The sequence below is a fragment of the Aspergillus versicolor genome (assembly GCF_001890125.1).
Source record: "Aspergillus versicolor CBS 583.65 unplaced genomic scaffold ASPVEscaffold_2, whole genome shotgun sequence".
Taxonomy (NCBI): Eukaryota; Fungi; Ascomycota; class Eurotiomycetes; order Eurotiales; family Aspergillaceae; genus Aspergillus; species Aspergillus versicolor.
Window position 1 is genome coordinate 860266 of NW_024467525.1, and position 22625 is coordinate 882890.

General features: G+C 51.7%; 10 protein-coding genes across 10 annotated transcripts; 4 read left to right on the forward strand and 6 right to left on the reverse strand.

Moving 5' to 3' along the window:
- Positions 1-355: 355 nt before the first annotated feature.
- ASPVEDRAFT_103688 (uncharacterized protein) lies at positions 356-1912 on the reverse strand (the record flags this gene model as incomplete). Its single annotated transcript, XM_040805586.1, has 6 exons — positions 356-793; positions 844-973; positions 1020-1140; positions 1162-1458; positions 1508-1798; positions 1843-1912. Coding segments are annotated over 6 exons (1347 nt in total), but the record flags the coding sequence as incomplete, so codon positions are not given.
- A 355-nt stretch (positions 1913-2267) lies between these two features.
- ASPVEDRAFT_147331 (Zn(II)2Cys6 transcription factor) lies at positions 2268-4273 on the forward strand (the record flags this gene model as incomplete). The annotated part of the gene is made up of 4 exons (XM_040808117.1): positions 2268-2369; positions 2430-2542; positions 2586-3181; positions 3243-4273. 4 exons carry the CDS (start codon positions 2268-2270, stop codon positions 4271-4273), a joined length of 1842 nt encoding a protein of 613 aa, XP_040663822.1.
- On the reverse strand, positions 3974-5495 carry ASPVEDRAFT_880579 (HD domain-containing protein; the record flags this gene model as incomplete). The annotated part of the gene is made up of 3 exons (XM_040818228.1): positions 3974-4813; positions 4861-5020; positions 5073-5495. 3 exons carry the CDS (start codon positions 5493-5495, stop codon positions 4305-4307), a joined length of 1092 nt encoding a protein of 363 aa, XP_040663823.1. The 3' UTR covers positions 3974-4304.
- A 294-nt stretch (positions 5496-5789) lies between these two features.
- On the forward strand, positions 5790-6727 carry ASPVEDRAFT_24968 (phytanoyl-CoA dioxygenase family protein; the record flags this gene model as incomplete). The annotated part of the gene is made up of 3 exons (XM_040809725.1): positions 5790-6077; positions 6149-6581; positions 6636-6727. 3 exons carry the CDS (start codon positions 5790-5792, stop codon positions 6725-6727), a joined length of 813 nt encoding a protein of 270 aa, XP_040663824.1.
- On the reverse strand, positions 6601-9956 carry ASPVEDRAFT_161065 (uncharacterized protein). Its single transcript, XM_040808583.1, has 8 exons — positions 9520-9956; positions 8882-9469; positions 8707-8830; positions 8142-8655; positions 7898-8093; positions 7642-7845; positions 7462-7588; positions 6601-7411 (listed from the first exon to the last, which is right to left on the reverse strand). Exons 1-8 carry the CDS (start codon positions 9694-9696, stop codon positions 6792-6794), a joined length of 2550 nt encoding a protein of 849 aa, XP_040663825.1. The 5' UTR covers positions 9697-9956; the 3' UTR covers positions 6601-6791.
- Positions 9957-11116: 1160 nt separating this feature from the next.
- On the forward strand, positions 11117-11710 carry ASPVEDRAFT_79729 (uncharacterized protein; the record flags this gene model as incomplete). Its single annotated transcript, XM_040816750.1, has 1 exon — positions 11117-11710. One exon carries the CDS (start codon positions 11117-11119, stop codon positions 11708-11710), a length of 594 nt encoding a protein of 197 aa, XP_040663826.1.
- A 1045-nt stretch (positions 11711-12755) lies between these two features.
- Positions 12756-16089, reverse strand: ASPVEDRAFT_49889 (cation-translocating P-type ATPase; the record flags this gene model as incomplete). The annotated part of the gene is made up of 3 exons (XM_040814234.1): positions 12756-15399; positions 15457-15722; positions 15844-16089. 3 exons carry the CDS (start codon positions 16087-16089, stop codon positions 12756-12758), a joined length of 3156 nt encoding a protein of 1051 aa, XP_040663827.1.
- A 685-nt stretch (positions 16090-16774) lies between these two features.
- Positions 16775-17638, reverse strand: ASPVEDRAFT_124583 (SDR family NAD(P)-dependent oxidoreductase; the record flags this gene model as incomplete). Its single annotated transcript, XM_040806193.1, has 3 exons — positions 16775-16970; positions 17022-17254; positions 17309-17638. The coding sequence occupies 3 exons, from the start codon at positions 17636-17638 to the stop codon at positions 16775-16777; spliced, it is 759 nt and encodes a 252-aa protein (XP_040663828.1).
- Positions 17639-18180: 542 nt separating this feature from the next.
- ASPVEDRAFT_49891 (uncharacterized protein) lies at positions 18181-19152 on the forward strand (the record flags this gene model as incomplete). Its single annotated transcript, XM_040814235.1, has 4 exons — positions 18181-18468; positions 18549-18752; positions 18826-18908; positions 18966-19152. 4 exons carry the CDS (start codon positions 18181-18183, stop codon positions 19150-19152), a joined length of 762 nt encoding a protein of 253 aa, XP_040663829.1.
- Positions 19153-19458: 306 nt separating this feature from the next.
- On the reverse strand, positions 19459-21664 carry ASPVEDRAFT_125972 (putative GTPase activating protein for Arf; the record flags this gene model as incomplete). Its single annotated transcript, XM_040806316.1, has 4 exons — positions 19459-21225; positions 21290-21400; positions 21468-21484; positions 21550-21664. 4 exons carry the CDS (start codon positions 21662-21664, stop codon positions 19459-19461), a joined length of 2010 nt encoding a protein of 669 aa, XP_040663830.1.
- Positions 21665-22625: the final 961 nt, after the last annotated feature.

Genomic DNA, 22625 nt, shown 5'->3' on the forward strand with positions numbered 1-22625 from the left:
TCGAACAAACACAGCGAACGGGAGAGGCGCTGCTCATATTTATACGAGTTCCTGAGGCAGTGCTTGACGCCCTGGCTGGGCACCCGCATCAACAAATCAGGAGTACCTATTGCTGTTGGCTTGAGGCAATGCCTAAACTAGATAAACTAGTGCAAATTCTATCGAAGCTACTGCGCCTCGTATTCCGTGCCTACATTGTCTTGGCCTACTTAGTGGGGGCGGTTTAAGCATTCCAACTCAGCTATATTATATCCTGTTAGACCTCATCCTGCTTCACAGTAGCCTTTCCTTTCCCAGTCTCCTCCACACTGTCAGTGCTAGCTCCAGGGGACACCCCATAATGCACCCCCTCCTCAATCTCCTCCACACTCTTCCCCCTGGTCTCGGGAATCATCAACGTAATCCCCGCCGTCAGAGCCATCAGCCCCGAAAACAACCCAAGAACCCCGGATAACCCAATCCTATCCGTGACAGTCCCAAACGCAAAAGCCGTAAGAACAGCACCGGCCTTCCCCACGGCGGCCGATATCCCATGTGCTGTGCCGCGGACCCGAGTGGGGAATACCTCCGATGGGATGAGAAATGTCGTGCAGTTGGGCCCGATGCAGATGACGAGCTGGCAGAGGGTGAACATGGTCATGAGTCCGGCTTTGGAGGTAGATACTGAGGGGGCCATGATTCCGGCCCAGATGGCGTAGAGGATTGAGACGAGGGCTGAGGTGTAGAATTGTTGGTTGACTCGTCCGATGCGGTCTGGGAGGGGGATTCCGAGGATGAAGCCGGGGAGGTAGCCCTTATACATGGTGAGCATCATTCTTTATCTAGGTAGTATAAGGTGCTTACAGCAGACTGCACGATGATATTCCCGACGGCGGTGTTCCAGAGGGTTGTCCATGCGTCTGGACCGGTGGAGTATCCGATTTCTTTCAGGATGACGCTCTGGTTGAGGTTTATTCCGTAGTATGCGATGTCACTGCAAGAATAAGCTCCTGTCCAGCTGAACGGAAAAAGGTACTTACAAAAGAAACCAGGTGGCACAAGTTGCAAAAAGCACTTTGGCATGTCTCCATTGACCAAAATACTCGCGAAAGTCCTGCCATTGCTTTCGAAAGTCTCGCCTCTCGCCCTCACCGGCAACATCTTACTACATCAGCGTCTAACTTAATATTGATTTATATGACTTACACTTTGTATAGGGCTTCGTCTCTGGCAGGGTCAAGCGCGCGTACAGAGTCAACGCCGCAGGGACCATGCCGATTCCAAGCAACAGCCGCCAAACCCATTCTAAAGAATTGACGTTACTGTAGACCGCAGGCTTGAACGCCCTAAGAAGGACAAGGAACACGATGCTGGCTGCGTAATTGCCCACACCGATAAAGGCAAACACGGACAAGACCTTGACTGCTCTTGTACCTAAAGAGACACTCTCTACCGACAGTGCAGATGACAGGGGGTAGTCTATCTCAGTCAGCTTCGTCTGTCTGAACATTGGAATAGTAAAGCATACCAGCTCCGATTCCAACACCCGTCAGGACACGAAATACAGATATCCAGGCCGTGATATCTTGGTTGGAAAGCCCATTCCACGGCAACAGGATGACCAGCAACGTCCCAAGCAGGGTGACCATCAATTCCTTGCCATATACAGCCTGACGACCCCAGGTATCACTCAGAAGACCGAAGAGGACCTGGCCCACGATCATGCCGAGACTCAGTCCTCCCTTCATTATATCGCTGTTGACTGACGGGACTTCTGAGTCGCTCTCCTGGAAGTAGAGATATCCCAACATAGGGACCACTGCGAGGGTTAGCCTGTGTCTACATTTCTTCGTGGCAACATACCTAGTCCGATGGTCAAGTTGATATATCCATCGGTAAAGAATCCTGCTCCAGCAATGGCTAGAAATTTAATTTTCTGTAATAAGGCCATGTTGAACAGAAAGGAGTTGTTGTCTCTTTACCATCATTGACCTCGGCGGACAGCTCTCTATATACTCCATCGCCTCTATATGCAGACATCCAATGGAAATTAGCATGAATAACAATCGGAGCGAAGTGCAGGGCCAGTAACCGAAGTATAAACCAAGCAATCAGCAAGAAGCTTGGGCCCACGGTGTTGTATGGAGTCAGCGCTGACGATCAACTGCAGCCACTGACGGCGCCACGTGGGGGGAGCTCGGGGCGAAGGCCGCAACTATTTAGCCACTCCTGCTGCACACTATTCATCTCCGTATGTTATTTTTTAACGTTTATTGACTTTATACATTATGGAGGACCAGATCGCGGCGCTGCGAGACACATTCGGGGATTGTAAACCGCCCGAGATCAGCAGGAAAATCACAGCCTGCGTTGCTTGTCGGAAGCAGAAGGTAGTCTTCATTAAGTCTACTGCTCTATTGTACTGAACTGAACTCATACACAATATACAGATTAAATGTCATATGAAAGCAGATGGCCAGCCGCCGTGTACGCGGTGCGCCAAACGGGGCCTGCCCTGTACCGTCAATCGCAGCCTACAGATGCTGCTGGAGGACGACATTACGTGGGTATTCAAAGATATCTACGAACTTGTCTAATTCTTGTAGATGGAAGCACGGAATTACAGAGAAGATCCGAAGGCTAGAGGGCGTCACGAATGAGCTTATGGCTCGAGTGCCTGGGTCTATCCAGCCTGCACAGCCCAAAGAGCAAAGACCAGAGCATACAGAAGTTGCTGAAGGCACTGATGGTAATGAAGAGCAGACCTGGGAAGTCGATCCGAAATGCGAACCAGCCTCTATCCCAGCATCGTGCATCTCAGAAATGAGCAACCCCAGTCTGCGCGAAGCCCCAGCCTCGCCAGCGAACCTGATCTCCAGGGGTATCTTGACGCGACACGAAGCAGAAGAACTCTTCCAGAGATACCATGAGCGCCTCGACCACCTTCTCTATCGTATCCTCGGAGACCATCAAAGCCTAGAAACGGTTTTAGCCAGTTCCCCCCTCTTAACAGCCGCCATCTGCACCGTCGCTGCGCTGCACTCGCAGACATTCGGCCATCTGTTCGACAAGTGCTATCGCGAGTTCAAGCAGCTGGTGGGCGCAACCACATTCTCACGAACCCATAATATAGACGACGTCCGGGGGCTTTGCATCGGCGCATTCTGGCTGCACGAGCTATCCTGGTCCTTAGCAGGCACTGGTGCGAACCCAACCACCGAACTCATATAGCAAGACTAGAATGCTAATGCTAATGCTATAAGCCGTCCGAATCGCCCTCGAAATAAAACTAAACCACAGCATCTACCAAGCCCTAAAAGGCGTCCGCTCCGCATACATGCAAACACGGCTCTACTACCTCGTCTACGTCTGCGACCACCACTGCTCCGTGCTGTACGGCCGCCCACCCATGTCCCGCGACTGCGACAGCATCAAAGCAGCAACGCCCTTCCTCGAAACCGAACACGCAACCGAAGACGACGTGCGGCTCGTCTCGCAGGTGAAGATCTGGCTCATCTCCGCATCTGTCTTCGATACTTTCGGCGTGGACGTCGAAACGCCAGTCCCGCCGTCGAAACTCGCCCAGCTGCGCCGCTTCTCGATCGCGCTGGATACCTGGTACGCGGACTGGAGTGATAGCTTTGGCCCGAATGCGCGGGTTGGGAATTACCCAGCGAAAGGCGTAGGGCTGCACTTCCACTTTGCGAAGCTGTATCTATGCTCGCATGCGTTTCGGGGTGCGCAATCCTCGCCTGACCCGAGGCGGCGATTCTCAAGTTCTGAGATGGAAGAGGTTGCAAACACAGCTGTGCTCTGTGCGGCGTCGATATTGGGCGTTATGACAGCTGATACAGAATTGCAGTCTCTGTTGAACGGGCTGCCGCTGTGCTTTGATACGATGATTGCCTTTGCGGTTGTCTTTCTGCTGAAGGTTGCCACGGAGTATACGGACGCTGTTACCATGGATAAAGGGAAGATGCTCTCTCTTGTGGATCAGACAATTGCCATGCTGCAGCGGACGACGAGCAAGATGCATAGACAGCATCTGCTTGTACGGATTGGGTGTGGAGTGCAGAGGCTGCGTAGCAAGTTTGAGAGCAGCAGCAGCAATAATAACGTATCTGCTCGTCATGAGGTTCCGGTATTCGGGACGCCGCAGACTTCGCCTGTGGATCTGTTCCAGGGAGATATTGAGTGGATGCAGAATATGAGTGACTTTGACTTGTTTAATCTCCAGGCGCCTCTTTCGGGGCTTGGGGAGTGGCCGCTGGATGGGGAGTTTCACGCCTTGTGATTACCTACTGCTATATGGTTGAACGATAGTATTAGACTGAGGCACGCTGGAATACTGCATCGAATACAGTTTTCGTACATCCTGAATTAGAGATGGCTGTGATAGCGACGACAGTGTCCCTGGTTAGGTATTGCAGGTTATCCAACATCTCGCTGAATTCAATGTACTGTAGCTCAGCTGCCAGGGAAAGGTGCAAGAATGCGTCATTCTGCAGCATTGATAGGCCCTTCTCGATAACCAGTCTAGAACGACCAGCTGTGTCTGACGGCAAACTGCTGATAGTATCGCTGTCGGCAGACATCTGGGCCACTTGCACTCCGCGTCTTGACAGTTGATCGAGTACTTCTTCTTCCACAGGTCGTCTGTTGCCATTCTTCATATGAAGGTATTTCTCGACAATCCAACCATGACTTTTCATGCCAGACAGCACGCCGTCATGGACAGCTTGGTCGAAAAGTGCCTCCGAAAGGACGACAATAAATACAGGCTTCACGGGAAGAGCATATAACTTGTCGACCACTACAACCCTAGCCCTCGAATCTGCATCATCAGCATCATTCAACAATCCGTATTGTGTTTATACTCACCAACAAGACACCGAACCGCCATATCCTCATACGCATCCAGCCCCGGCACCTCCATCTCAGGATCCTTCGCCCTATCATCCCAGCGTCGAACAGCCAGCTTCGCATCAAGCCAGGGATCATTCCTCGCATCCCTAACCTGCTCTTCCGTAAAGAACCCTCCCTAGCCAAACAATCAATATCAAAAACATCCTAAACCAGGTAAATAGACAAACCTGAAACTTCAACGTCCTCTTACTCGTCTCACTCAACCCCCCATAATACTCCTCCTCAGTAGAAACCAAAAACCTCTTCGCCAGTACATGCGCTCCAACAAGCTGGCACACCTTCTCGCTAAACCCTAGCTGCCTAAGGTACCGCTCCCCCAGGACCTCGTGGCTCGCGCGGCCAATGTACGCCCCGTCCGGCGCAATCATGGCCGGCATGTCCTTGGCGTCTGGGATGAAGCGGCCGACGTCGTGCAGAAGTGCGGCGAGAACGACTTCTGAGTCGGTGCCGTAGGTTGGGTCTGAGTGTGCGAGGTATGCACATTGTAGGGAATGTTGGAGTTGGGAGATGCGTTCGCCGAGGTAGTCCCCTTGCCCTTGGGCGAGAATAAAAGCAAATAACGTCTTTATTGTTTCGTGGGGATTGGCCATGGTGGTATTAAGGAGTTTAATGAATTACAATAATAATAGAGGTGTGCTGGTGGGTAGGTATATGTATGGCCACCGGTACGAAGTCCGAGATGCATCAGTCGGTTTTCCCGGGACGAAGTCCTGACCGGTCCTGATGCCGGTAAACGTGATCAACTATATAAATGTTGGCGAATTTAATAATCATTTACGTTGATCCAAGCGCAATTGTATCCTCCCCGATCGTTGTCGTGCTCTACTACTTAGCCCTAAGTACCATACCTCAACAAGTCGACAAATCAACCAACCAACACCAACATGACCACTCTCAGTCAGGAGAAGCTCGACTTCTTCCACGAGAATGGCTACCTCAAACTCACAGTCGCAGAGCACGGCCTCGTAACACCCGCCCAGCTACAGCAGTGGACACACGAAGTCCGCACCTGGCCCCTCGAGAAAGGCAAATGGATGCCCTATTTCGAAGTCACGGCAGACGGGACACGCCAGCTCATGCGCACAGAGAAGTTCGTCGACTACCACGACCAATTCCGCGAGCTTGTTTGTGGCGAGAGATTGGGGGAGATTCTGGCGCAGCTGGCGGGACAGGTATCCTTCCTATCCTATCTTATATTTTATATCCTACAAATATGAATATATCATAATATTAACAACGGCAGGAAACAACCCTCTTCAAAGATAAAATCAACTACAAACTCCCCAACGGCAACGGCTTCCTCGCCCACGTCGACTACCACGCCTACAGCCACATCGGCGAGATCGCCCATCTCACAGCCAACATCGCCATCGACTCGGCCACCCTCGCAAACGGCTGTCTGGAGGTCGTCCCCGGGTCCCACCGCATGCAGATCGAGTTTGCAGAGGGGGGCCGGATTGCGCCGGCATGGGAAAACACACAGACCTGGGTCCCTGTGCCCCTGGAGTCTGGCGATATCTTGTTCTTTGGGAGTATGCTGGCGCATCGGTCGAAGAGGAACCAGACGGAGAAGAGTCGAAGTAGTCTATATGCCACTTTTTATATGAAGAGGGATGGGGAGGGGTTGAGGGATGTTTATTATGAGCATCGGAGGAGGGCATTTCCGCCTGATCATGGTATCTTTCACCCTTTTGTCTTGCTTTAAAACGTGATATGCTAATTAGTTACAGAACGAGATGCGAATATGGATTATGGAGACGGGTGGAAGCAGTATGGCTTTGCAGCGCCGTTCTTGAAGGACGATACAACAAAGGCAGCATGATACTCTTCTGTTAATTACCAATATCCTAATCTTTTCAAGATATATTCCCCAGGATATTTATTAATTAAACAACAAACGTCCCAACCCGAGGCCCAAAATACTCCCCCTCAGACAGATGCAGTCTCACACACTCGCCACTATCCTCACACCCACTATCAGGCTGATTCCCAATCCAATGCACATCAGCCCCATGGTAACTGACCGCAAAGAAAATAACCACAGCCGCAATGGCAATCGCCGTCGAAAACGCTGCAGACAGTACATAGTTATACTTGGACCAGAACGCGAGATAGCGCCGCCGTATATAGCTCCAGGAAACCCAGCCCGGCAGCACAGCAGGCCATAGGTAGCCCAGGTTATAAGGTGACCAGGTATGACCGCCGCTGAATAGCACGACTGGGTGGATTTTTGTGAGCCAGTGGGTTCTGGGCAGTTTGCGGGTGGCGTAGTAGTAGACGATAGGGAAGAGAAGGCCAGCTGGGAATGCGGCGAGGAGGGCTGTATATTGGGCGCCGGCGCCGAAGACTCTATGCCCGCCCAGAGACCCGAATAGGACGGCGGCTGTGAAGTAGGATTGCAGGCCTGGGCAGGTGAATTTGTTCTTCTGGTTTGCTTCGCAGAGGTCAGGGATGCGGGTGATTTGGAAGTTCATAACCCCAGTGCAGACGAGGGCAGATACGATGGCTATTAACGTTAGCTGGAGAAATTACCTGGCGAAGTAAATTAGGACGTACTAGCAGCAACCTGACACCAGAAAGTCTGACGCGGGGGTATCTTGAGATAGTGGCCGAGTTTCAAATCATTGGCGAAGCTGAGTGCGTGAGCTGTAGTTACGTATCCAAAGCCCTTGAAGAAGTTCATCTAGAGCATCTCAGTAAGGTCGAGGGAACTATGTTATAAAGAATGGCACCTACCGACAACGCATTCCCAGGCTGCCACGCCCCTCCGATAAACTCTGCCAGAACATTATACTCAACTTCAATGCCTGTCGTGGCGTATATAATGCCAGTGGGAATAACAAAGATCAAAGCCAGTGCAATACCAAAGAACACGACGCCAACGTTGGTGTAGGTTGGCCAGGCTGCCACGGCGGCAACTCCCAGCCCTACAGCGATGACCTAGATATGGTAAGTATATTGTCTGTGCAATTGCTGTGAGGAAGTAATATACGTTTAGGATTAGATACCACCACTCAGGGGACTCGCGGTAAGTACCCATAAGCCGACTGTGGACATCTTGGAAGTCATCCCGGTTGCTGCCTCTACTAAACGATCTCACCAGAGATTTAAACCCCAGCTTTATATCCTGTCTATGGTATACAATCGCATAGGACACGACGGCACTATACACGGCAAAGAAGAAGACACTAAAGCAGTGGTCAGTGCAGAAATGTCTTAAATTTGGTAAAACGTACTAGTAAACAATGGACGCAGCGGTGATGTATACCGGACTGTAGCTCAGATACTTCTCCGTATCAAGAAGGCCCCGGTCGTCGAGGATCGCCGAGACATTGTATTGACTTGCGTTGTTGGCAAACATGTTGTTGGTGTTGATGGGCAGATACCCCGTATTATACGAGTTTGTCCAGTATAAAGCAACAAGGACTAACCCGCCGAGCAGCGCCCCAGCAAACATATTCACCGTGACGTGGAAAGGGACGATCAACGGGTCGACGTGATAGGTGGCAATGTTCCAGTCGAATGTAGGTAGGGGATTAAATCCCAGGCCCTTTTTAAGCCCGGTTATGGCAGTTAGTGTGAAATTGTCCGGCGCAATCCAGGCAAGCCAGTTGAAGAGCGAGAGAGCTGAGACGATGTGCTCAGGGAACCAGAACCAGACGAACATGCAGGCGAATGCGAGTAGGAAGAATCTATAGCGGGATATGCTGTACAGTCTTTTGAAGGGGCCTGGGACTGTGGGACTATCGTCTGCCAGATTTTAACTACTACACTAAAAGCATGGGAACTGTTAAGACTTACCATTGTGAAGAGACTGGTTCAGGGCCACGGTGACAAGCGAACGAGGCCAGATACAAAATGAGGGATAGACCAGGAATCGCCGAGCCAGTCCAGCAAGGCCAAAGCCCATCAAATTCATAGAAAGCTATACAGTTAGACGTCGCTCAAAAGAAACGATGGCAAAGGTAGTACGTACCGAAATGCAAATTTGGAACCCAAATGAGCTCCCAAAAGGCCGATTGAAATACTTCCTCATCCACGTCGTGAAGATGATATACCGCGAGTGAGGCAAGCTCGTCGCCACATTCGCCATAATCGAGATCAGCATATGTTCCTTCTGCGTGAACTTGCCGGGATTTAGTTTAAGACGTGCACCAAAGACTGTGAATTCGCCGACGGGTAGCCATTTCTCCCAGGCTTTACCTAGTGGAAACGACAAGAGCTGCACAACCGCAGCATCAAGTCGGATTGTCGGCTGGCGGACGGAGAAGAGCTGGTTGACAAAGCTCAGCAACACTACAAACAAAAGGCCAATTGTCCACGCGCGGATCGTGCCAGCCGGGGTGGAAATGTCGTCCTTGTTGCTGACTACAGCGCGCACTTCGGCATAGGGCGAGTTGTCCGTGAGAAGACAGACTTCCAGCTTGATGTCGGAGATGAGCTCTGCGTGACCATCAGGATTATGGAAAAGGTCAGGGTGATCGACAAAAGCTTGAAGGCGGACAATTGATTCCGGATTGAAATTAGGGTCTTGGTCGTGGAAGTGGAGGATGCGTTTGGCTCGCTATATAGATGAGTGAGGCTTGATTCTGGCATAATGGCATACAAACTTACACTCGCAGCATCCTCTAGGCTGAGATTTTTGCTGCCCTCCCTGGCCTCAAGAAAGTCCTCCGGGCTACAGCCGAGGAGTCTCGCCTTCTCCTGTATATCGTCTTCCGCATATCCATGCCCCAAATCAAGTCCCCTGGTTGAAGTGGCTGAGATGTCCTTTTCGTCGAATGCAGCCATTCTGCTTGGTTTCAATACCTGCTTTCTGGTGTCACTCAGCAGGCGGGGGCACTCTTTATGCTGTTGTTTGGTGCTTTATTGCAATTACGTGCTCTGGCATTACTCGGTCTACAAAGAAAAGACGTGCTTATAGTGCAGATTACGTTGCTGTCAAGGCCCTTGGCAGTGGAGCACAACTTGACTTGGCAAACTACAGGGCTTGACAACGAACACCAATTTGCTTCCAGGTGATAGCAGAGTTGCCTGTATATCGTCCAGAGACAGCAGTGCAGTAGCTTAGGAACAAACAGTGAAGAGCGGTCCGGGAAGAGCCCTTATAAGCCAGGCTCGAAGCCACCCCAATTCATTTTGTTTATTAACAAGCCAGGAATGTGACCTGGAATGTGCATTAGGAGCACTTGGCGTTGCATGACCCACCTCCGAGAGCGCCGTGCGTCGAGCTTGTCTGAGATAAGTAACAGGTCGGAATTATACCCCCCTTATGGCAAGCTGTATCAACCACTAATCAGTAAGGCGCGAATATTTTTCTTGGGCCTGCATGATGGCTAATTCCGAGGTCTTTGTGGGATGTGAGAATCGACGCTTATATCCACTGCTACCAACGCAAGCAACGGATATAATTCTAAAAATGAACTTCATTCTGGTCTCGAGTTACATCGGATATCTCGGTTGAAGGACATCCCTTGCATAGGGCGCTGAATCAATTACCATTTATAGTCCGGCTGTAGCTGGAAAAGGGAGGTCTCATTTCCCTGGCCTTGCAGTCACCCAGGTATCCCTGTTTCTAGTCTGAGAAGCCGGAGACGATATCGAGAAACTGCTGGATCAGGATATAAACACTAGATTAGAGTTCTTGCATATTCCGCCGGAACTGACGATCTCGAATCCTTTCTACACTTAAAACGAACCACTTCGACGATCACATCAACTGCGAGATTCAGCGGCCAAATTCCCACCGGCCAGCTCTACATATTATTAGGATGTCATTCTAATTCCAAATTCAACGCCTTGACGAGTAAATAGCCTAACATGACCAGAATATCTGCCCACAATCCTCTATAGCCAGGCTTCACTGTAAAGCTGCCTACCCATGCTTTCAGCAAACACTATCCATATACCTTTACTCCACTGGCATGATATCAGCGTATCAATGAATGTTGCTGGTAGTAGTGAAAGGAAACCAGATGCTGCATATGACAGACAGAATATGCCCTGCACAAATTGGTGCACATTCACTCATAATCTTCTTGTATGCTCACTACTTGCACCATAGTCAAAGCTTCTCAGTGCATGATTCTTCATTATTTATTAACAAAGCATACACTAATATCTATTTAATCCCAAACCATATATTCCATGCCCGTCCACCTCCAGTTTTCACACCGTTAGATATCAAGAGTTTGCTGTACATCCTGTCAACATGTCAGACAACAGCCTTGATTTGGACCTCTCTATGTCCATGTTCGCCTTCAACTCCCTCCTCGATCTGTACCTGTATCCCTATCGGACAAAGCACAGACCCCTCAACCACTGGGTTGTGATCCTCTCGCCTCCAGGTAATAGTAACTGTACATTCTACCACATCCGCGCAGTCAAAGGTCTCTTTGACATGGAGTACAAAAAAATAGCATCCCGCGAACCCATCCCACTGCACTCACTTCCCATCACCGCAGGTGAGGACATGGAGAAGTATCTAATGGGTCGAATCGACCAAAGTAGGCATGGCGAGATCATACGTGTTCTCAATAAGTCACTGACAGAGGCCTCGGAGACTTCGATGCCGTGGGCTCTGACCTTTCTACACATGTTGGAGGAGGAAAAGCTTGTTCCGGCGGGGATGTGGATCTTCTACGACAGGTTGCATGGTGAGGCGGAGACTGATTTTGCTGTAGACAAGTCCGTTGCGTTTGAGAAGTTGGTGGAGAAGATGCAGGATTTGGGTCTGGATGCACGAGTGTCCAAGGATGAGTTTGAGAAGTTGACGATGAGGGTTCGAAATATTAATTTAGTATGATTAGCTTAGCCATAATGATATTTATATCAATAACCTGTATAATCCCAAGAAGTAGAACAGCCCTATCTCGATGGCGATATATCAAACCGAAGTAGACCATCGAATATAAGTATTAGTATAGACCCATGACCGTGTAACTGTAACACTCTAGGATTATCCCTGAATATCAACCGATAGATGTAAGCCACATAATCACCAAGAGACCCTTACACCGGAGAGTTTCCTAATATCAACCGCAACATTTCCATCCCAGTTCTATAAAACACCGTACCCAGCGTAACCAGTGACGCGGCTTGTGCAATCATGGCAGCAAGATAGATAAGTGCCGCTCCCCCATTCCTTGGGTCTCCTTATTCTGGAGTCCATCAGTCTACTCGATCAACTTATTGTTAATATCATCATGAAGCTCCCTCTTCTATCGATCATCATCTACCCACTTGTTGCAACAGCTATGGTGACCCCCAAGCTCCCGGCGGGTCTCGAGAAGAGGCAGGCCGTGAGTTATCCACCTACCCCTTATCTGGTATATACTGCATACCAATATCCATATACTAACGGTCCAAACAGTGCGCTTCTCTGCCCTGCACGACGAGCACGGCCATCATTTGTACCGTCCTTCAGTGCGGAGCGTGTGTGGTATGTTACTCTATACCCTGGGCGTGTTTTCTTTCATTATGTGCTGCTAACTACGGGGGAAGAATGGGTTTTGTGGAGCTACTTAGGTTCATTTATTTATGTACCGGGTTTATATCAGCTTAGGGTATACCAAGAGTCACCCCATTCAGGATGATTCCTACTACAGCTGTATGCACAAGTACATCATCATCAATGGCATTCTACTACAGCTACCTACTTCTACCCTTTACTACCAATACCAATATCACAGTCTACCAATCTACCTGATCTACCTCTATCCAACAACTAACATCACCACCCACACTCCACAACCCCCCAGAGTAAGTAAAGTCCATAAACCAATAGTCCAGTCCGTATCGAGCATCCAGTCCCAGGTCCCTATCTCTCGCTTCACGAGAGAAAGCTATCGTTAGGCATCCACCGGCGCACTGCTCATCTCTCCCAACGGCGCGACGGTTTGATTTCTCGCACTGCGCCGACGATAGAACACTCTCTTCGCCCACTTCCACGCCTCGACGCCCGCAAAGAACAGCAGTGCCTCAACAAAGACAATCCCCCACTCCCACGAGATACCCGTATGCTTAAACACAACATGGTTCAGCACGGGGATATACAGGATCGGGAAGATGGTAATCCAGCCCGCCATGATCGACCAGAAGAGGAACTTGTTCCTCCACACGTCGTACATCCACTGCGTAAAGTATTTCTTGCTCTCGGGCTGCATCCGGAAGAACGAGAGCCGGAGGTTAACCATCTCCCAGGCCAGGAACAGCGCAAACCAGGTGAGACAGACAAAGGTTGTCGCGCGGGCGCGGAAGACAAGATCACACTCGGGCGAGTATTCTCTGTTACATCCAGATCCTAGATTACCGTCTCCAAACCCCCACATGCGCAGAGAGAAGGCCGACAGACATAGCGCTGCAGTCCAGAACCCGTAGACCAGGATATCGACCATGATCTCCCAGGTGAAGATGCCCTGCTTGGTCTGCGGCGGGCGTGCCATGATATCGGGCGCGGCGACTTCCATCCCCAGCCCCATGTCCGGCAGGCCAGAGGTGATCATGATGATCCACAGGATTTCAACAGGAGCAAGCGGGAACACCGACTGGCCGTCGCGGTCTTTGAATGCAAGCCCGATAAGCAGCGTGCATGCCTGCGCGATGTTCTCAGCAAGCAAGTGCAGGACGAATTTCTGGATATTGTCGAAGATGCGCCGTCCCTCTTCGACGGCGTTGAGGATCGATGCGAAGTTGTCGTCTGTCAGGATAATGTCCGAGGCGTCCTTTGCGACGTCCGAGCCTGCCTGGCCCATTGCGATACCGACGTCGGCGTGCTTGAGCGAGGGGGAGTCGTTGACGCCGTCGCCGGTCATGGCTGCGAAACGCCCGCGGCGGTGCAGGGCGTTGATCATGCTGACTTTTGTCTGCGGTGCGCAGCGTGCGATTACCAGGGGGAGGGTTGGCAAGTCGTCAATCTCCTCGTCGGAGAGTTTGTCGAACTGCGCGGCCGTCATGACCATGGCGTTGGCGACGTCGGCACCGACAGTGGACATATCTGCTGGGAGGATGCCCACTTGCTGGGCGATTGCTTTGGCCGTTCCTGGGTGGTCACCGGTCACCATGTGCACTGTGATTCCTGCTTGATAGCAAGCTGCAATTGACCCTGCGGTTTCCGGGCGTGGCGGGTCGTACAGCCCTATAAGCCCTAAGAAGCAGAGATCCCGTTCGATTTCGTCGCGGTTCAGGTCGGACCCTTCGAGGAGGCGGCCCTGTTCGTTGTAAGGCCGGTGTGCCAGTGCGAGTACACGCAGTCCCAGTTTCGCCAGCTCCTCCATGTTCTGCAGGATCTGCGTGCGCATGTCGTCGGTCAGGGGGGTGGGAGAGGAGCCTTCCTCCCATACAGCAGTCGTGCAGGCATCGACGATTCGCTCAACGGCGCCTTTGGTAAAGATCATACTGTGATCTCCTTCCTGGGTCTCCTTGCTGAAGATAACAGACATCCTCTTCACGGTCGAGTCGAACGGGAACTCCGCCTTCTGGTGCCAGACAGCGTTCGAGCCCTTGGTCCACCGGTCTCGATTCCAGTTAAATCGAGACGCAAACACTTCGATTGCAATTTCAGTCGGTTCGCCTCTCGCACGCCAGTCGCCTTCTTCAGACTTGAACACATGCGACAGATTGGCCATGGACGCGACGTCGAGGAAGTCCCCAAGCGCCTTGTTCCCCTCAACCAGACCCTCTACATTCTCCGCCACAGGGCCCTCCTTCTCATCATCAAAGTCCGCAGGCGAGAGCGCAGTAAAAGTGACATCCCCGGTCGTCGGGTTAAACGGCTCGTTCGAGTTGCCCACAGAGTAAGTCCCCCGCGAAGGGATCCAGGCCTTCTTAACCACCATCTTCCCCTGCGTCAAGGTGCCAGTCTTGTCAGAACAGATATTCGTCACTGCCCCCAAGGCCTCGAGCGAGTCGAGCTTGCGAACAATAACATTCCGTTCAACCATCCTCTTCGTGCCCACGGCCATGGTAATCGTAAGCACCACAACCAGACACGCAGGAATCATACTCAACCCCGTGCCAACAGCATACAAGATAACCTCATTGTTGCTCGAAAACAGATTCGCCGCCATAACGATAATAGCGAACAGCACCGCAACACCAAACAACAGACACGCCAGCTTGGATAACTTCCTCTGCAGCGGCGTGCCCACGTTAACACCTAGGAACCGGCCCACCGCGTCCGTGCCCGTCAGCGTCCACGCCTGCAGATACCAGCGCTTCTTGGTCTCGCCTTCAGGCCCGCGCTTGACGGGGCGGCGTTTGCTGTTCGTGGCGCGGAGTGCAGCGGCGATCGAGCCGATCTCTGTGGCCATGCCGGTGTTGACGACGACGCCGCGAGCGCGGCCGCGAGTTACGGTGCTGGAGCTGTAGGCGATGTTGAGACGGTCTCCGGGGCCGGTGTCTTCTTTGAATGTGGAATCGCATTCTTTCTGCACGGGCAGGGACTCGCCGGTGAGTAGGGCTTCGTCGGTTTCGAAGTTGACCGCTTCAACCAGGCTATATAGGTCAGAATTGGTCGAGTTACCAATCCGGCAGTAGAATTAGGGCACTCACCGGATATCAGCAGGAATGGTATCCCCAGTCCTCAACTCAACCATATCACCGGGGACAATATCCGTCGACGGAACCGAAAAGGTCTCGCCGTCTCTGGACACAGTCCCAGTTGGCGAAGAGAGCGAATGCAGCGACTCCATAGTCTTCTCGGCCGCATACTCCTGGAAGAAACCCACCACGATATTCAACACAATCACAGCAGCAATAACGCCGCCCTCGATCCAGGACTGGATCCCGAAACTGACCGCCATGGCCAGAATCAGCACCTATTACAACGAATTGGATCAGACTCTGGGAGTTCTCAAGATTCTCTCTTTCTTTCTCATATGCATATGCAATGTAAAAGACGAGCTGGGGCTAGGGGGAGAGGTAAGTGGGCCGCTTAACTAGCATCATTGCGTTGGCCACCTGGCGCACGAGGATCTTGATCAGGGACACGCCCTCGCCCTCGTCTAGCTTGTTCGGGCCGTACTGCTGCAGACGACGAGCAGCCTCGTCCTTGGTGAGACCTTCGTCGATGCGGGTTCCGAGTTCCTGCAGCACGAGCTCGTAGGGGAGGCTGTAGGCGGGGAGGCTGAGGGCGCCATGTCCGGGGCGAGGCCCTCCAGGGTCGGCGACCTTTTCGCGGGCCATTGAGCAGGAGTTACGAGGTTCAAACTATACGAGTAGATTGTAGCAACGGAGAAGGAATTGAAAAAGATGGTGGAGAGAAACAGCTCGCTACGGGGGAGACAGCCAGAATTTAAGCCAGCAGACAGTCCGTGTTCAGCCGAATGCACACAATGTTGGAATTTTCTCCTCCACCACAATCAGCATCGATATCAGTAATTGGCAGAGACAGAGCAGCCATCTTGGCGCCCAGACCGTGGTCGCGAGACAGAGTTAGGAGGGTGGGCCAACCGGGCATGAAGATCGGGGCCAGTCCTCGTTCTGTTGCATCCGGATCCCTGTCAGTGGGTTTGGGCATTAAGCACGGCATGAACATGGGCATGAGTACGGGCACCCTGGCAGGAGAGAGAGAAACATGGCTCAGATGTCAGATGGCTCCGATGTGGTGGCTTGAATGGAGAGCGTCAACCCCGCGGTGGACGTCATGTCCTCCTCCTGCGTCTCTCCACAAAAGAAAACCCAGCGGAATACCAAGAGGAACCAAGAGAAACCAAGAGAGGAGACCAAGAGAAGACCAAGGAACTTGCGTGTCTGCTGGAACTGGTTGGCCTTGTCTCGCTTGGCAGGCTCCATGCTGCTTGGCGATCCAGACTCTGCCCGTACCAATATTAATCTCAATACTAACATCACTATCAATTAAGAATTACAGTCACTTTCCGCAGAACCCTCCGTCAACAACCACTGACGCCCCCGTAGTGAAACTATTGCCCGGCGCTGCAAGAAACAGAGCAGCCGCATTCAACTCCGTCGCATCTCCCCAGCGTCCCATGGGAATCCTCGACATCAGATACGACGAGACGGCCTCGTCAGCAGCATAAACCTCCGTCATGGGCGTTCTCATCCATCTACAGTCACCAGTTAGAAAGGCGATAAGCTGATAAAGCGGGACTGCTTACCCCGGACATATCGCATTGACCTGGATCCCCCTGCTCGACCACTCATTGCTAAACGCCTTGGTCATTTGCACCACCGCCCCCTTGGACGCCGAGTAGATGCTCGTGTTCTTGTTCGCCTGGAACGCAGTCACCGAGGCAATGTTGATGATCTTCCCCGGCCGGTCCAGCGACAGTAACCGCCTGCCAAACTCCTGGCATGCGATGTAGAACGACTTGACGTTGATATCAAGCAGCTACAATCCTGTCAGTACCTTGGCAAGACCCATGACGACTGAAGTAGTTCGTACCAAATCAAGCTCAGCATCAGTCGCATCCTCACACTTATTCCGCCGCGCAATACCAGCACTATTAACCAGGATATCAGGCACAGCCCCAGCATCCCAGATCTGCGCAAAGCAAGCACGGAGCTGCTCTGCGTTCCCGACATCACAGTAGAATGCATGCAGGCTGCTCCCAGCGTCGCTGATGGCTTTGGCAAGGTTGCCAGCGTTAGGATCGTCCGGGAGCTCGATGGACACAATAGATGCTCCTGCTTTTGCTAGAGCGAGTGCCATTGATGAGCCCAGACCTCCAGTGGCTCCGGTCATTATGGCTGTTTTCCCCTTTAGGGAGAACATGTCTTCGAGGTAGCTGGCCATGTTCAGTTTGACTATAAATTATGATGCGGAAAACTAGCACAACTTCAGGTGCAGAGACCCAGTTAAACGACTGTTGCACAGCTTGAAGAATATCGAAAAGACAGAATAATATTGCTGATATCATTTGGCAGATTTCAACCCCGCATCGGCAGCCCGGGGTTTATACAGCTCGCCAGCTGGCACACGTAAATCCCGAGGTGTCCCCAGAAGCGGGGAATCATTAAGAGATCAATGGTAGTACTGTAATCTTTGAATGTTCTGGGCAAACGCTGTTGTGTCTTCTGCGGCATGGGATATCTGCCTGTATGGAGTTGAAAGTAGACATATTCTAAGAGACTAAAAGTGCACATCACATCCTTTTAAATATGGATTGAATCCATCAATAAAGCAGTCATAGCAGGCTTAATCATACCAGCTCGGCTGTAATCGGCAAGTCAATACTGCATGACTGAAGACTGAAGGCGAAGACTTCCCCTCTCCATCCCAACTTCTCCTCTCCATTCCTCCATCTACTGAACAAAATGTCCAAACTAACCAACAAAGTCGCCATCGTCACCGGCGGCGCAACCGGATTCGGCGCAGCAATCGTCGCCAAATTAACCCAAGAAGGCGCCCTCGTGGTCCTCGTCGACATCCACCAAGAGAACGGCGAGAAGGTCGCCGCCGCCCAGCGACCAGGCTCGACCATATTCATAAAGGGCGATGTCACCTCAGAGCAAGACTGGGAACAGGTGCTGAGCACTGCACTGGACAATTTCCACCGTATCGACATCGTTGTTAATAATGCGGGGGTTGTTAATAAAGCTATTGTACGTCTCTCATCATCCTCTGTCATATCAGCTGCTATCTACTCTCAGCCAGATGTATGTACTAATTAGTTGAAAAAAAGTCATCTCTCTCACTCGCCGAAGAAGAATTCGACCGCCTGGTCAAAATCAACCTCAAGAGCCTCTACTTCAGCGCAAAGATCCTCGGCCCAGCTATGCAGCGCCAGGGCAGCGGCGGCTCGTTCGTCAATCTCTCGAGCATGAGTGCGCTGCGCCCGAGACCAAATCTCGTCTGGTACGCTGCTAGCAAGGGGGCTGTTAGTGCGGTATGTCTATTCTTTTATTTCCTATATACTCGTCTTGTATTCAAAAGTAACTAAGAAAGTTTACGGGTTCAAGGCAACAAAGGGTCTAGCTGCTGAACTGGCAAAGGACAATATCCGGTTTAATGCTGTCTGTCCTGTGGCTGGGGAGACTGCAATGTATGTCTTCCCCTTTCCCCAAATACTATATATTATCTTCTAAACATAATGCAACAGGATCCCCCTCGTCCTCGGAAAACCCGATACCCCAGAGAACCGCGCGCAGCTATTATCTGGTATCCCGCTTGGACGGTTTGCAACGCCTGAAGACGTCGCGAATGCAGTGTGTTTCCTGGCGAGTGATGAGGCGGCGTTTATTACTGGGGTTGAACTGCCGGTTGATGGGGGGAGGGGGTTGAATTAGATTAGTAGAAGTACATAGTAGTGGTTGAGTATTTCTTTTGTTATGTACGTTGGTAACATATCAGACACCAATATAAGTGCAGCAGATTACAGAAGTAATATCATCCAATCTAACGTCAGATTGCCCGCTATATACTTGTGCTAAACGTCCCTTAGACCCAATCCAATTATCTGACAAAGAGGCTCCAACGCCAAGAATGCACATCTGTTTGGTATTCCTACAATCGCCAAAAAGATAAGTCTTATAAGAGGACTGTAGTAAACCCCAAACGCAAAAGAAAACAAGAATGCCCAAGAGTATCCAGGTTCACCGTTGCTGTGCGCTGAGGCCGGCAAAGGCATCTGGGCTATGCCGGCCGTTCTGGAAGCCGTTTATATCTACACTCTGCTGGCTCATGTGCGCTCGTATGAACCCCGCATTGCCGGTTGGGTTGGCGGAATTCATGGCCATCCCGTATGCTGGCTGTTGTGTTGGCATCTGAGCTGGCTGTTGCGTACCAGGAGCTTGGAAACCCATAAATGGATTTCGTGTTCCAGCTGCCTGAGGGTCCATATTTGTTTGCGGTTGGATGTTGGTAGGATTTGATGGTTGGAATTGAGCAGCCTGCTGATTCTGGGCCTGTCCAAAGGGTGAAGGCCCTCCAAACGGTGTTGGTCCTCCAAAGGCTGCAGTAGGCTGTGGTGGTTGCTGTTCTGGGATGGCAGGAGGTGGTGCGGAGAAATTGTACAATGAAAGTATGCTGTTCTTATCAACCCGTCCCGTAGGCTGCGTCGCAAGTGGTTGGGCAGATTTCTGCTGGCCAAACGGGGACTGAGGCGGATAGTGACTCAGAGGGGTGTTGGGAGCAGTCGAAGATTGGAAAGGATTGAATGGGCTCTGTCCAGGCTGTGCCGTCTGTACCCCAAGTTGCGATTGCTGAAGCCCCTGTTGCTGCAGTTGCGGCTGCGGTTGCTGTTGCTGCGGTTGCTGCGGTTGCTGCGGTTGAAAGGGGGAAGATTGTCCAAATGGTGACGACGACGACATCGGCGGCATAGTGTTTGCATGCTGGAGCGGTTGAGGGAACCCAGCTCCAGGAGCCGTCGTAGCCGTCTGCGTCTGGTTTTGGAATGGTGTTTGCTGTGGTTGCGTGGGTCCTTGGCCGAAGAATGGGTTTGTTTGGGGAGAGTAAGGATTCTGAGGAGGAGTGTTGAGGCCGGCTTGGGGCTGGGCTCCAGTCTGGAAGAATGGGTTGTTCCCGCTGTCAAGCGGTTGTGCAGAGGCAGGATATCCAGCTTGTGGAGCGAATGGTGGTGCCGCAGACTGAGTGTATCCAGGCTGGGCTAGTGAAGTCTGCGTGTTTGGATATCCACCGGTAGAGTGCGGGAACAGCGGTTGTGCCACTTGAAGGTTCTGAAATGATTGCTCAAGCGATTGCGTAGGGGCTGCTTGGGGCTGAGGCTGGGCCGGAGTTGGCATGTCGAAAGGGTTATAGCTTTGTCCAGTTGGCTGCGCAGGCTGCGCGGGCTGTTTCGCATCCAATTGATCGAATGGGTTGGATGATGCGCCCACCGAGGGTGTTGTGGCAGCCGATGTCCTGGCCTGCGGTGTCTGCTTGCCCTCTCCCACCCTCACCAAAGTCTCAATAGTTTTGTCGAAGTTCCCGTCCAGTCCTTTGAGGGCCGTTGCGTTCCTGCGCTCGTTGGTGAATCCCATCTCCTTCAGTCTTGCGAGCTTGAGCTCAAATGACCCTCGGCGCGCCTCAGTGACGGGCGACTCTGGGGCACGGTTGCTGGCAGTCGGCTGGCTGAGATTCGTAGCGGATGAAGCAGATCGAAGACCAAACCCAAATGGCCTGGAGGGCTTCGGGGGCAATGGCGGAGGTGAGCCATCTGGTGACTCGGCTCTTGTATAGCTAGGATCCTGGCGGCTTGGTGGCTTCGGTTTCCCATCCTCTAACGTCCTTGTTTGGTATTTCTGCCGAATAAACCGCTCCATACATGCATCGGCTTCGTCGATATCCGTGGGGACGGGGGGCTGGATGTTCCGAGGGTTGTAAATCTTGTTCACGATGGTATTTCCGTAGGATTTCATGTTCTACGGCGGTTTCTCGTCAGCCATCGGGTGTCAACCAGTACTATTGGGCCAAATAACAACTCACATCGACCTGTTCCGCGGACCAGGTATCCATACTCAGGGATTTGACCTTCGATATATGCGTTCCCATCTTCCTGTGCAGTGCTGCACACCGCATGCAAAGGAAAACTCCTATCTGCAGTCCCGCGCATTAGTTGTCTTTCTTCCGAGAAATTTGAGTCGGAGTCGGTCGGTATACGTACATTCCAGCTCGTCCATCCTATAAATAAGAGACAGGTGGTTAGCATGAAAAACCAAGGCCATCTGCGACAGAGCCGATCATACCTGGATTCATAGCTGAGCAGTCGGCACATCGATCATTGCCAGGAACCGACCGGATGAGATCTTGCAGGGCACGCTCATTGCGCAACTGCTGGCGTTTACTGATACCGGCGACCATATTTGCGTGGCTGTGGCGAGTGACACTTTCAGGAATAAGGAGAGGCAAGGCCTAGGTGGCTCGTGAGCAGGCTTAGGCTATCCAGATAGCGGAGCGGGACGGGGAATAGAACGTAATTAATAAACAGATAAGCCGCACATATTTACAAAGAGTGTGCAATCATAAGTCTATGTAACGAAGAAGACAAGCGACGGGAGAAAGAGAGGGAGGCGAGAGAAAGTGGTGGGCAGTAAAAGGAGAGAGAGCGGCCTGAGGTGACGAAGCTGCGGAGGTGGGGAAGTCGGCCGCAACGCTGACAGCGACGGGAGGCCTCGCTGGACTTGTGGACTATGGCGACTCTATTCCTGCTTTTTGTTGCCATGTTCTACTCTATACACTCTTTCATGTTTCTGTCAATCAACTGCATTATGTGCAGCACAGGCCAGGCTTGCAAGTGACATTGTGGGTGGTTTTGACGCAGTGGCCACAGTCTAGCCCCCAACCAGCAGGCTCTGGGCCCATACTTCACCAGCTTAGAGCAGTGGACAGCAGCCGACAGTTAAAATGCTCTGACCGATGGATACTTCGGACTCGGCTCCCGGTTGCACTTGCGGTCAGGAACCGGAAGTTGACTACGGTCGCCGAACCGATTCAGATGTTTCTACGGTATATTTCAGATGGCAGCTACACAAAACGTTGCCAGGTGAGTGGTATGTATGAGCAGCAGGTGACTCCAACCACCATTGCGCCTGAAGCTTCGAAGAAACCCGGCACGATAGCGAAGCCATAAAATACTCCAGTTCACGTTAATCTTGTTCGCCAATATGACCTACCATCCTATGGGCATAACCTAAAAAGATTACAGGAATTGGAGGTTGATTATGCGTACTGAGGTATGAAAAGTGTGAAGAAGAAAAGAAAAAGTCGCGTGCAGATTTTGGCGGAATAATTATACTCGTAGCGTGTCACGTGGTTATGCCTG